The 13,528-nt window shown below is 45.9% G+C and overlaps 1 protein-coding gene across 2 annotated transcripts in view; it reads right to left on the reverse strand.

The window, feature by feature from the left end:
- Window positions 1–13,063, reverse strand: part of EDAR (ectodysplasin A receptor) — a 74,171-nt gene extending 61,108 nt beyond the window's left edge. Inside the window, exon 1 of one of the 2 annotated variants that reach the window (XM_075491937.1) lies at window positions 12,871–13,063. Coding sequence is in view for 1 of the 2 variants with exons in the window: in XM_075491936.1 (XP_075348051.1) it covers window positions 3,500–3,532 (33 nt within the window). In the remaining variant the exon portion in view is untranslated. Of the gene's footprint in view, window positions 1–3,499; window positions 3,598–12,870 lie in introns of those variants that run through there. The other variant, XM_075491936.1, reaches the window with a different exon arrangement.
- Between the last annotated feature and the right edge of the window lie 465 nt (window positions 13,064–13,528).

A 13,528-nucleotide genomic window follows, 5' to 3' on the forward strand; every position in this document is an offset into this window, starting at 1 on the left:
AGTCTGCAATGAAAGTGGTTTTTTGAAGTCTACCTTCAGTGTTCAGAAAATATAATTCTTGTAGACCATTTTTACTTCAAAGCCAGTCAAAAGCCTGGAAATGAAAACCTAAGACAACCACATTTATACCACCTATTACCCCTTCACTGAAGTTTGCCCCTGCAACGTCTTGCTCCTAAATCTCAGCTGTGCTCTCTACTTGTACTCTGAATAGCTGTTCTTGAATAAATTAAAAAGCATTGCTATTCTTCTTAGTAAGCACTAAAGGCTTGCATACAGGGTATGGTTAGCACATTTCAGAGGAGTATATGGTTTCCACAGATCAATTTATTAGTGGAGTAGTATGACACACTTTGAGTAAAATGGGACAACATCAAATACACTCTCTGTTTAACTTGGAACAGGGAGCTGAACCTCCAACTCCTGTCTCTCAAGAGAGTGCCAAAACCACGGGGTTATTGGATATTTGCAAGAAGGCTGCTTTTTTTTTTTTTTCTTTTTAACTGGGTGTATTTACCCCAATTTTAAGTGGATTCCAAAGCAAATGGTGCTTGTGTGGCCATGATGTAATTTCCCACCCACCCTCCCCGGCTTACCTGTGCGCCCCTGAGCCCCCCTCCCCAGCAGTCCTGCCCACCTGGACGGTGCAGGGAGGAACAGGGTTCCCAGAGGTTTCATGATGCAGGTGGCCGGGCCAGGGCACCTGGTGTGCTCCACCGCGGGAAGAGACTGGCTTGTGAGCCATCGACAAATGCGCGTGGCAACAAGGTCTTTGCAAATGTCCCAGTGGGGAGAGCTTCAGTCAGAGCTGGCAATCAGCCACAAGACACTGATCCATCAGAAATCAACCTTCATCCATGCTGGTGCTCCTGGAGCTACTTGCCTCTTAGTCATGCCTCATTTAAACTATCCTGGACTACCTAGCACATTTTTCCTAAGAAAGCTCCCTGCTTCGGCAGGGATCAGGCCAGATTCACAACAGGGACAGTGCCGTGATGGACTCGGTGCCCTGTGGAAGCCACAAGAGGTGGCAGCATCCTTGCTACAGCCAGAGCCTGGGGAGATCGAGACACCTCAAAATGGAGACCCTCAAAAGCCAGCAGATGTGCCTCAGCCATGACCCTGGCAAGGCTTAGGAACCTGGCAAGGCTTTGCTGTCCAGTTCTCCAGGCTGTCCCCAATATCCAGCCTACAGAACCCCTCCTACAGGCCACTTCTCTTTCACAAAACACAGAGCTAGCACTGCTCCATCTCTTTGCCCTTAATAACCCCTTCATCCATGGGGCAATGGATGCAAGGCCAAACACCTCTGCCCGCCTGCAGAAAACATCCTGCTTTGTTTGAACATCTGCTTGGAAGTCTTCCTCCCCAGTGGCAGGGGTCAGGCTGGGCAGGCTCCATGGAGAGGAGACAGCCCCAAGCCCCTGGCCGGGCAGCGCGGCTGCAGGGGCTGCCTTGCAGGGCTGTCCGGCTCCCTCCTGTTGATGCTTTTCTGCTTTGCATGAGACAGTTTTTTTTCTTTTTTTCACTCAGACACATGACTCCTAAACCTAGCGATTGGGGCACCACCTGGGACAGGGTTTGGAAACTGGGCTCCAGTTCTTACTCTGACAAAAATTTAAATATCTTATATTGACTATTCCCCAGAGCCCACATCTCCATATGCCCTGGCAAGTACCCTAGCCACCAGGCAGCAGCATTATTCTTCTTTTGGTCTCCAAATAGTCACTTACGCCTAGGAAAATGTAACAGTTAAAAAAAAGAGGGATGGACAGACACCTCTTCCAGAACGCACAAGAGCCGGGGCTGGGGGCACTGTTGTGGGAGAAACGGCTGAAGTCTCCCCAGGCTGAGGAGTGCATCGAGTCCAGATCTCCCACCCGAGTTCCCTAAGCATGGGCTAAATGTAGCAGAGTGACCATTCTCACTGGCAGGACCCATGCATGGCGTGTGGGTCTGTTCATCCAGCGCAGCCCAGGCCAGGTAAAGCATGTCCAGAAGCACACGTTCAGGCACGCAAGGAACTCAGTGGATGCAAATGTGGGTGTTAAGGAATGTAAGTACCTCTGGGGTGAAGGGGCAGGTGAGCAAGGTTTCTTAGCATCCAAATTTTAGACTTCACAGTGACAGGTCCGCTAGGCACCCAAGTTCCTCCGTGGGATTAAGTCTGTGAAGATGATCTAACAGCAAGTATCTGCTCTCACCTCAGAGTGCTCCCAAATCAAAGATTCAGAGAGTGCCTGCTACTCTACGCACTTTTCACACACCCACCTCTAATTACTCTTCTGTGATTGAGGAAAAGTGTTTCACCTGTACTTTTATGCAAAAGGGTGAAAACTCCAGATGAAAAATATTGCAAAGTTAAACAGAACTGTTTACGAATTTTCATCTGTTTTGCAAAATCAGTCATGTCTATGCAGCTAAGCAAAGGTCTGTGTGTAACGCTTGTTAAATTAATCCAGCTAGCATCAGTAATGATAGGGAAAATACCACAGATAGCAGCTTTGCTTCTGCATGTATTTCTGGAGAACTTGAGCTGTTAGCACTGCCTTTGCACTTGGTTTGCAAGGGGAAAAGCAGATACCTTTCTCTTTCATTCATTTTGATTGAACTAATACAGTTTTGGCAGCTCGTGCAGCAACTATACCTTTTCTTTAAGTTTTCGTCCAGTTCAGTGATAGGCACAGGCAACAGCAAATAAAAGCACCACATCAGCAGTTTGTTAAAAGAAATGGTGAAAAGACCCATGACATCAGGACTGAGGGAGTATCTCAAGTCTTTCCACTCAAGTCTTTCCACCAGCATTGTTTTAAAAGGGACGAACAGAAAGTCCTGAAGGAACAAAACAAATCCAGACACCACGCTTCCCTCTCATTTTCTTTGCTTCTGTGTTTTAGAATTCCAGAAGAAAAAGCCATGCGCACATACAAAAATTACTTACTTTAGGTGGTAAACACACGTATCATCCCACCACTTTTTCCTTATTTTTCTCACATATTTTTTAAGAAATAACTTCACCACTTCTTATGTGCGTTTCTGAAATTCTTCAGGGATGCTTGTATAATTAGGAAGAACTTACTGAATTAATAAACCAGAGTAATTTGGAAAGGCATTAAAATAATGTAAGTGAGAGGCACACCCAAGGCTGTGCTGTGGGTGAGCAACGCGTGGAGTTGAGCTCGACTACGTTTTGCTGAAAGCAAGCATGCCCTTCCAAAGCAGACAGTGGCTCTACCAGCTGTAAGCCCATCACTTCGCAGTTGCAGACTCATACAGTGATGCCGTACAAAGCCTTTTGAGCCGCTACAAACCACAACAAGTTCAAAACCTGACTCATGTCTAGAACTTCGCCTCGCTCGCTGTTACTGGCTTAGTCATTGCCAGCAGCCCTACATGCATCTGCTAATCCTGCGGTATCCTCAGCACCATCCCCTCCTGTGGGAAAGCCCTGGTTAGTCAGCCTCGCAAAAAAGGTAGGGTATTGTGATATTTCTCTTACCATTGTGCTGCTTTGTTCTTCTTGCATTCCCATCTTAATGACGGCGCGAGCTGTTGGCCTTCCACGCTTTCTTTGTGCCTATGTAAATTCAGTGTTTGATGCTAAAGAGGCGGAGACGATTTCTAAGTCAAGGGGCAGGTGTGAGTGAAAGGAGCAACCCAACAGCCAAACTATTTGAAAAAGAAACCTTTAATGTCTCATCAGCTCAGCACTTGAAAAAAAGCCTTCATAACTTGCCTTGAAAACTGGAAAAACAGGGTGTCTAGCTATAATTTAAGACATTAATAACAAGAAGATATTGCAGTTCCCTGACATATTTTGACTTTTGCACAGCAAAATGCTATCTTAAAACTAGGTCTGATTATTAATACGTGAAACACTGTCAATGACAAAGAAATTACAGATGGGTTGATTTGTTTCTCATTCACTAGTCAAAATTTCAGTCTATATCGAGAAAAGAGCCCAGGCTAAATTTTAGAGCACACCTGAAAAAAATTGTTCTTTCCCTTTGTTGAACAGACATACTGAAGAGTATTTTGGCACGACCAGAAATTTGAGCACACTTACAGTACTGTAACAACTTTACAGGACTGACCATGGTCTTCAGAGGTATTCAGTGGCTACCATGAGCACCCCTAAAACTGCAGCCTCGGGATGTGACACCCCGATAAACAAACTAAGTTTCAGCAAAAAATATTTTTCACTCACAACCGATGAGTATGCACTCTTTCAGCCTGGATGTCTCCTTTCCAGCACATAAAACACAACAAAGCAAGAACAAATAGCTTTGCCATAAAGGAACAGAGGGCAATATGAGCCATCTGAATTCCCACAATTTATTTTTATTTCCCTGGTCTAGAAAAGACTTTCAAGCATGGAGTTAAAGCTTAAGAACATGAGTAGCCTACTCACCTTCTGTGGGACAATTTGCCTATTTGAAGTTGTGTGTGTGCCTATAAGCTCTACCATGTAAGTCACGATATACAGGAAAGAGTCCTGTACAGCCTCCTCTGCACAAGCATCTTTACATCCATCATGGAAATCTCAACAAGAAACCAAAAGTCACATTTCCTACTGGACTTCTTCCTTCTGCTGAAATAATCAACTTTCTACATGGTTGCCTCATCTAGAAAATTTTTATGATGCTAGTAGATAGATGGGCAAATGCAAGCATCCTGCTCCTTGCACCTTCAAAGCTAACACGTAAAGATAACAGTGTTTTCTTTTAATCTTTTTTTCATTACTGAATATTATGCTTACAACAATCCTGCTTTGCTACAGATGGTTTCCTGTTGTTTCTGCCAAATGTGAAATAGCTATAAAACTTGAAAAGGTTTTGATGCTGTCACTGCATGAAAAATTGCATCTACAAGGGAAAATTAAATATGAGCCTTAGCTTTTAATTGCTTTAATCTTACTTAGTAAGTGAACTTTTTTACCCCCACCCCCAACTCAAAGCTTCCGATAACATGACCTAAAGGGAAAAATACAGCTATGTATTTTAGTCAGGTATAAAGCCTTCATTAACAAAAACAAAAAAGAGGAAGGGGAAGTAGATAATTCTCATGTCCAGACCAACCAACCAGCCACCAACTCCAGCTAACAAGAGCAGTGCCTTTGGCTTAGCTTCATAAAATATGTAAAGTCATTTCTGTTAGAAGACAGTGAAGTTCCTGTTTTCAGTGCTATAATAAGGAAATCTGTCATCTTAGCAGACAAATTACTAGAAGATGGCTTGCATACTCCCAAGGGGACAGAGCCTTTGCTCCTTGCGTGGGCAAACCTCAGTGAACTCAGTGACAGCTTTACTTGAATGCAAAAGGAGTGTTAAGAAGTACTTCAAAGAAAAATTGAATTTTATACATTTCTCATATGATGAGGAAAACTGTTGATGCTCTGATGCTCTCTATGGGCATAGATTCAGTGTTGTATGGGAGAAGGGCTAGAGAAAACCTATTTTACCAGCAAAGGCATGGGACAGGCACATGACTTACAAGTGGAGCATCAACAAACGAGTGAGCTACACAGGCTGTCTCAAACTTCTGCCAGTGTTTGACTGGCACCACATCAACATGCTCATTTTCTAGAAAAAACAGTGAGCATTTAACCACATCCTTCTACCAACAAGGTAAGGCTGTGCTCACTGCCATGGATCTGCCTGTACAAGCACCAACGGCAGAGGCAAAGAGAGTAAATATTAGAAATTGCTCTGTCATCTTGAGTGCATTTGTCTGTCTGTTGTCTTACATAGAAGGCCTGATATCTTAGGGCTCTGCAGCACAAGAAGCAAGTGCTCTGCATTACACTGGAGATTTGGCGAGCACCCTTTTCTGCAGGAGGAAAGCATGCAATTGTAGTCTCACCCAACCAAGACATGAGACCTCAACTTTCCAGCTACTCAGACCTCTATTGTTCATCCTGGGGATGGATCCAATATCCATTCGCTATGAGAAGAGATTCACTCTCAGTGGAAAGAGAAGCTGGTGGGATTTTAGTGTCTTTTAACCTGTGCTGTCTTTCCCTACTCTGGAGGCTGGAATTTAAAAGCTGAGGCAGAGGTGACGTTGTGGGCAGCAGTGAGTGGAAAATGTTTGATGAGTTTGATGAGTTTGATGAGTTTGATGAGTTTGATGAGTGGAAACACTCATCAAACTGCAACCAGATGTCTCATCTACATGTGGACATGCCTCACCCATGCACTGTACCCCCGAGAGCACCATTCGCTACCTCCTCAAAGTGCTCCTGGTGTTTCCCCGTGCAGAGATACTCACACCAGAGATACCTGTTTGTTTGTTTAGTCTGACTTCCACCTCAGCTAAATTAAAAGCAACCTTATACAAGCTCTGGGAGACCTGCACCGCACAGCTATGGACAAAACCCCTGTAGTTCAGCCCAACTGTGGCTCCTGGTTCATTGTAAAGATCTCTAGGTGGACGGGAGCATGGGTGCAGGGGCTGCTTGGGACCCATGTGGCTGACGTGCTGGACCCGCTGCCTTCTCTGAGCGACCCCGTGCAGTGCCCGACTTTGATATCTATGAAAACCTCCTTGCTTGGGCCAGGAAAGCATTCCTGGACAAGAACCTTTCATTTCTCTTTTGTAGCGTAGCCTGTGTACATCTGGACCTTGGATGAAAATCAGAAATGGGCATGCAGGTCCCATTCAAATAGCTGCTGACGTTACTGGAGAGTCTCCTGTTGACTTCCCCGGGAAGTGGATCAAGCCCCTGTTTGTTTGTTCGCTTATTTATTTATTTGTTCATTCATTCATTTATTACCAATTTTGTCATTTGGTCACCAGCTGAATTATTTGCACCTTTCACATCCAATTAAATACCACAAATTGCTAGTGCAGGATTTTTCTCACAACCAGTTAGAAACCATGATAGAAAACATAACCCTGCCACATCAGAGACATTCTTCATATACCGTACTGTATTTGCAGCTAGGTTTCCTTGTTGCTAGCCAATGCCATCTGTTATCTGTTTTGGTCTGCTTATGAGAACTGGTAATTTTTGAAAATTGAGAGCAAGGAAAGAACAATGGTTTTTTCCTTTGTATTTTACATCCCGAAGAAACCAACTGGATCTACACATGCACACAAAAATACACCCCTCGAATTGGCAATATGTTAGCACATGCGTTTTCTGCATGGAAAATTTAAAGAGACAAGGCTCGTCACGGGGAAGCATTTGAATGTAATGAAATAAATCTGCGCCCCACAATGCTTGGATACTCGGTTCTGCTTTTGTCTCTCTTGGAGGGTGCTGACACTCAGACTTGGTGCTGGATTAAAGGGTGACAGCTGAGATAGTTACTGCCCTCAGCTGTGCACTCTGCCCTTCTCTCGGAAATTACTGCCCTCCTGCAGCCGGCACAACTGAACGCTTCGTGAATCCAGTTTCAGACCGCCAGACTTCACGCCAGGCGCAGCTCACGCAGGTCCGCCAGCCGTAAACTCCCGCGGCTCGGAGGCGAGGCCGCGAGCCACTGAGCCGTGCCTGCCGTGCAGGTGGGAAAGGCTCAGAAAGACAGGGGGTGGCCAGCTGAAGGTGCTGCTGCTTCGCTCACCCCCCTGTCACGGGCCGCTGGCAGGTGGCAGCCCACGGATCACTCTCTCCTATTTTTGGAAATAGAAATGCTTCTAACTCAGGGGACACATTGTCACCAGCTACCCACCGAGAAAAGAAATGGCAAAATCTCAAGTGACAAAAAGAGAACGCATCCCCAGCCTTTTCCTGGTGGGTTTTTTTTGGTTGGGTTTTTTGTTGTTGTTGATCGGATTTTTTCTTTTGCAACTGCCCTTCAGGGACAGTACTAAACTGTGCTCAGCACTGACTAAACTCTGTTCCTTTGAGGTCTATCGCAAATTGTTTTGTTGACTCCGATAAGAAGAGAAACGTTACTTTACGATGGTAATTTCAAACTCCTTTTTGTTACAAGTGGTAAATTTAAGTCCCATGTTTGAGGATGCCGTCTGTTTCATAGTTCCTAACTACAGCAGGCTATAAACCAGCCCCAGGTAGTTTAACAGATTCTGCCATTTTTAGCCTTTGATCTCGTCTGTTCTTCGTATTTTTGCAGTCCCAGTTTTTCTCTTCCAAGATGTGTGACCTGGATACACAGGGCCTTTTTGTCTCCTTCTTCTCAGTGACAGAAGCCAATTTCTATAAAGCCTCAATTTATCAGCTATTAGTATACGGATCTCTTTCCCTCCCCGGTCCTTCTCCCAAGCAGTGGAGTGTGTACACAGTTGTGAGAGAAAAACGGAGCATGTCAGAGGAATGCATCCTTCTAGCCTGGATAATTATAACTATCTAATCCTGAAGTATTAAAATGGTTCTTGCTTCAAGTGAAAAGAAAAATCCTGACACTCAATCTGCAAATAATTGTATGCTGCTTAACTGGCACTTCAGTATTTTTTCTTTGTGATATATCCGAAGGAAGAGATGGATGCACTGTCAGAATTAAAAGCGCTCTCAGTACTTGGCCATATGTTTCTGCTTTGGTCCCCAGCCTGTTACATTGCTGAGCAGAGGATAAAGGCTGGTCTAACAGAGCTTCATAAACAACGCAACCTCCAGGGGAGGTGGGGAAAAAAGTGAATCCTTCCAGGGTTCCTTCTTACCAAAGAGCTGGCTTGGACTTGGATTCAGCCAAGTTTTGCAGCACCATGCCCTGGCCGTAAAGCCTAATGATCCAGAGGCTCATTAACACGATCTGCAGGGGATGTACATCCATCAGCATTTGCACAGCGGAGACAAAGACAGTGAGAAAGTGGAGCTCATGTATCTTTCCATGCCAGGCTCCAGTAGGGAAGCAAACATCTCATTGAAGATTGGTTGGGAAGGGTTGGATGCTGGAGGTTTGCAACTAGGTTGATCTTGGCCTTTAAGATCAAAGGGGTCTCAGGTCTATCAATATTTCAGGATGCCACAAGCATAGTCAAGCTAAGCTTTACAAACTCTTTTGATTTTCCTCCCCACCTCCCCCATGGCCACTGACTGTACCCAAGTAACACTCCCAAAACACAGTTTACCCCACACGTTTATTATCAGAGCGGGCCCCTGGATAGTTGGTTCACCAAGACCCTCCTAGCCTCGTGTGCACAGCAAGTCAGGCAAGGGTCAGCTGAGATACCACCAACTGCTGGAGAGGTTTCTTGTGGGGCAGGGAATGAGGCAACATCAACCTGCTGAAAAAGCCTTTCCGCTATAAAACTGACACAGCTCTGGCATCCCTTCTGCCACATAGAATCTTACCAGCCCTCCCCTCCTAAAAAGGAAACGAGCAGAATTTAAGGCACCGAATCCAAAAAAAGCTCAGCTCTGCAGAACTGAGTCTGAAAAAGAATAAACGCCAGAAACTCCATGAAATCCACCAGGGACTTCTCTATTGATTTTGCACTGCAGATGGTCAGACGTTATGGTAATGTGGTAATGTAAAACCTGTTGCTAGATTCATGGCGGGCGATTCAGCTGAAGCATTGCGGATTAACTTCACAGAATGCCACTTCTGACAGGTCAAAACCAGCACTCACTAGTGTCAGGTCAGGAGGATGTGGCAACATCCTCCTGACATCAAAACTCTGTCTCTGCAGAGATTTGAAAATCCACTGGCAAAGCTTGAATTTCTTCAAAAGACAATAGCAGATAATGCTTTAAAATAGTCTTTGTTTATCTTTTGCTTCTAATGGACTCCTTCTGAATTTGAAAATAACTTCCTCTCTACTTTTGTTCTGATTTCCCTGGTGGGAAGAAACTGAAAGATCTGAGCTACGTCAAGTCAGAAGAAATGTGTGCAAAGCTACCGTGGTTCAGGAAGCAGTGTTTGATCACTAAATGTAGCCAGCAAGAGCTCCTTGTGGGAGCTCTGCCATAGACTGCGTGAGCCCGGGATCTCAGTTTGTTTTTTATAGAATTGGATGAGTGATAAATCAAACAAAAGAACAACAAGTTACTTGGCCTCCAAATAATGTTTGGACGTCCTAGTCTTCTGCTGTACGAAGCCAGGTCCTTAGTTTTCTGGGAAAAGTATGGCCAAGCACTTTGTCAACACGGTGACCATTGGCACAGGTCAATAATACTTGCCAGGGTGGACAGTCATACATGTCACAATTCCATCCTTGTTCAGTAATATCTAATCCTTTACAGGGACTTACCTTCTTGGAATATACATGGCAAGACAGTGTCTCTGTTTTTGCAAACGACTCCCTGCCCCAACGACACACTGACCAGAACATTTCTACATGTTAGGAAGGAATGGTTTTCCCCAACAAGAGCTGCTGCTCCAGGAGCTGTTGCGTAAAAAGGGGCACCTGTTATCTTCTGGATGCATCATAAAAAATGTAGTGGGTCTTGAGGGTCAGGAGGGCACCAGAAGGCAGCAAAGGCCTGGTTTGGAGAATAACCGGAGGGAGAAATGGGATACCTTTAACAGGAGTGAATGGAAAGGCTGATCTACCCCCAGCTCCTCACAAATTACTCACGCAGGGTGTGGTCATGCTGGAACCTCTTGGGTTATTCTGCTATAGGCAGTAGCTCACGTTGCAATTTATCTACCCTTTAGCCGAAAAGAGAAGCAGCATAGATACGATCTGAAACCCAGTTCCATCCTAGCATGGTTAAAGGAAACAACTCTGTTGAGGATATTAGAGGGGAATTCCTCCACCGATGACAACATGAGAAAAACATTATCTTAATATTAATCTTGTCTTCAAAAGCTTATGCTGCTGTTTTTTGAAAACTGAGACTTGAACCATTTATCTAGCATGGCTATATGGGTTCAATTAGAAAGTGTAGACTGTCAAAATATTCCAGTCCTCCAAGAAATGTCACCCTTACATGTAAAGTTGAAATGTTTCATGTGAAGCCACTTTCAGAGGAATTCTAAACACTTCTATGGTACAATCGCATTCAGTTCAACATTTTCAGTGAGGTGATTTCCATGGCATACAATTCAGTATGATCCCTTGAAAATGACCATCTCAGGATCTGATGTGAAAAATTAAAACATCACGTGTTTTCCATCTAGCTGCAATAGAGAAAAAAATGCCTATTTATGGCAGTAGTTTTCTGTAAAAGCTATCTATCTACTAAAAAAAAAAGCCTGCTGGCTTTTTCTGGGCACATTCTCATCCGAGCTCTTTGTTGCGGTCAGACTATATTATTGCAAACAACAACACAGCTATGCTGTACCCTACCAACCAAAAGAGCTGGGCGAACCTTTGGTAACAGTTTCACCCTTGTCAGACATCTCCAGTGAAACTGGGCTCACAGGAGCTTACATGAAAGTGAAGTTGTTCCCATTGAGTGGTGTGGAGCCAAACTGGCTGCTCATGAATATAATATATTTCCTTCATTTAATTGTTCTTATTTCACTTAATTTCAAAATTGATTTCTTATCAGTGTTGCTCTTTGATAGAGGATGCCTAAACTTTCTTTTCTTTTCACTTTCTACATCTTAGACATTTCTGACACAGAAGAACAGAGTAATTCTGATCATAGTCATGAGGTTTGACTCCACTTTGCACAATCACGTGAATTTCCTTTTAAAATTTGGGATCTCCCATGATTTTTCTTATAGACCCACCAGAGATTTCTACCATTTGTCCAAAACATTTCAAGACCTATCATTCGAAACTGCAGCGTACAACATCATCTCCCACCTCTGCTGTAGAGGAGTGGCAGCAGTAGCCATAGGCCTTGTCTATTCCAATGAACAGCAGCCGCAGGTGTGAAAGCTTTCCTTGTAGCTTGAGGCGTATAAAGAGGTTTTGGGTGGTACCCCAAGCAGGCATCAATCTCTAAGCTCCTTGGCACCATTGTACCAGATGAGGATTTCACCCGTCATCCCATGGGGGACAGATCCGAAGTCCTATCCAGTGCTCCTTCATGTAATATCTAAAGCTCCACTGGTTGCAAAAATGAAAACACTTTTTCTCTTAGGCATACAAGTGTCTAGCTGTACTTTTTCTAATCCACTGTATCGGTGCTGTAGCCATGGCAGCAGCAGCTAAAAACACCCAGCTCAGTACCAGTGACCATCTCTCGCAGTCTTGCAAGGCTCGCGCAGGCCACTTTACTGGTGGGGTAGGTTTTGCAGCCCTGGCTGAGCTCTCTGCCCCCACAGAGGTAGCTGAGCTGGGCATTTCAAAGCTACTCCGGTACTACATACGGCTACAGCGGACCGTGCTTGGAGCGGGCGTCTGATGCCACTGCCACCCAGGCACTCCTCGGTGTGGGTGCAGCCTGCTTTCCTCTCCGGGCCACAGTCCCACAGCGCCCTTTTACAGCGAGATTGTGGAAGCAGGGAAAATAAAAACCGGCATGCTACAAACATGTATTCACATGTATACGCAGCCAGCCGCAACACTACCGATGCTGTGGTATCTTACAGCGTTGGTGGTAATTTCAGAAGTATAGTAACAGTCTAAAATGTACAGGCAAATGAGTTTGCAGTGTTAACACAAAACCCGAAACAGCAGTTCCGCTGTCCTCTGGAGAAATATGGACTTCCACTCACATAAAAAAACCCCGCTGGATCCTCTAGAGTTTGCGAACTGGTCAGAACATCAGTACTTTTAATAATAAAAAAGTCTAAAACACAGTCGGTGTGAGGAAACTTTAGCTTTTACTCCAAGACGCTACCAGGAACTGTAGCTACTTTCTGGCATTCACAGAAAAAAGCAGTTCTTCAGTCCAATGCCAGGAGCAGAGAAACTCACTGAACGGTAGATCTCGTTCAAACGAAACCTAAAAACGACCCGGTTTCCAGCCGCAGCCCTCAGCGACATCCCCACAGCGGAGCGGCCTCTGCACCAGAGCCACGCCGGCTTTGGGGAGAGGCAGCGATGCGCTCGACGCAAGCCTACCTTGGGCAGATGGGCTCACCACCGCCGAAGCCCGGAGAAGAGGTCCTCCGGCGGGTGCGGGGCTCGGGGTGACCACTTGGTCGGGCTCTCACAGGTGCCAGGGCTGGGGCAGAGCCAGCGCGCCTCTGCTCTGCTGGCAGAGCTTGTCATGAATGTCCCCAGCTCGGTCGCGGGGAGCCCAAAGGCAGCCAAGCCCTCGGGTGCCGGCCCCGCGCTGCCTCCGCCGGCGCCTCCTCCCGCCCCGCTCGCTCTCTGCCGGGGAAGCTTCGCAGAGCCGCGGGCTCCGCTCGCTGCGGAAACTCGCCTGCCCCACCTAGAGGTGCTCCGCAGGATGAGGAGGAGCCCCGCACCCCTTTCCCGCTCCTGCCGAGTTCGCATTTGGCCGGGGAGCAGGAGGAAAAGACGGCTTTATCAGGTTCGGCACGGAGAAGGGGAGCCGGAGCCTGGGGCGCAGAGCGGGGGACCGCTTCTGGGAAGCTCCCGGGAGCAGAGGCGGTGTAGAAGTCTGGTGAGTGAACTGGTTCAATTCAGCCAGTGCTGCTGTGTCAAAACCAAACTATTCTGCACAAATAGCTTGATTTTGAGGGAATGTGGGGTGACTCCTCTGAAGCCCGCCTCACCTCCCTACCCTTCAGCAGCAGGTGTGGGGACTTCTCGG

This window comes from Mycteria americana, chromosome 1 (genome assembly GCF_035582795.1).
Source record: "Mycteria americana isolate JAX WOST 10 ecotype Jacksonville Zoo and Gardens chromosome 1, USCA_MyAme_1.0, whole genome shotgun sequence".
NCBI classification, from domain to species: Eukaryota; Metazoa; Chordata; class Aves; order Ciconiiformes; family Ciconiidae; genus Mycteria; species Mycteria americana.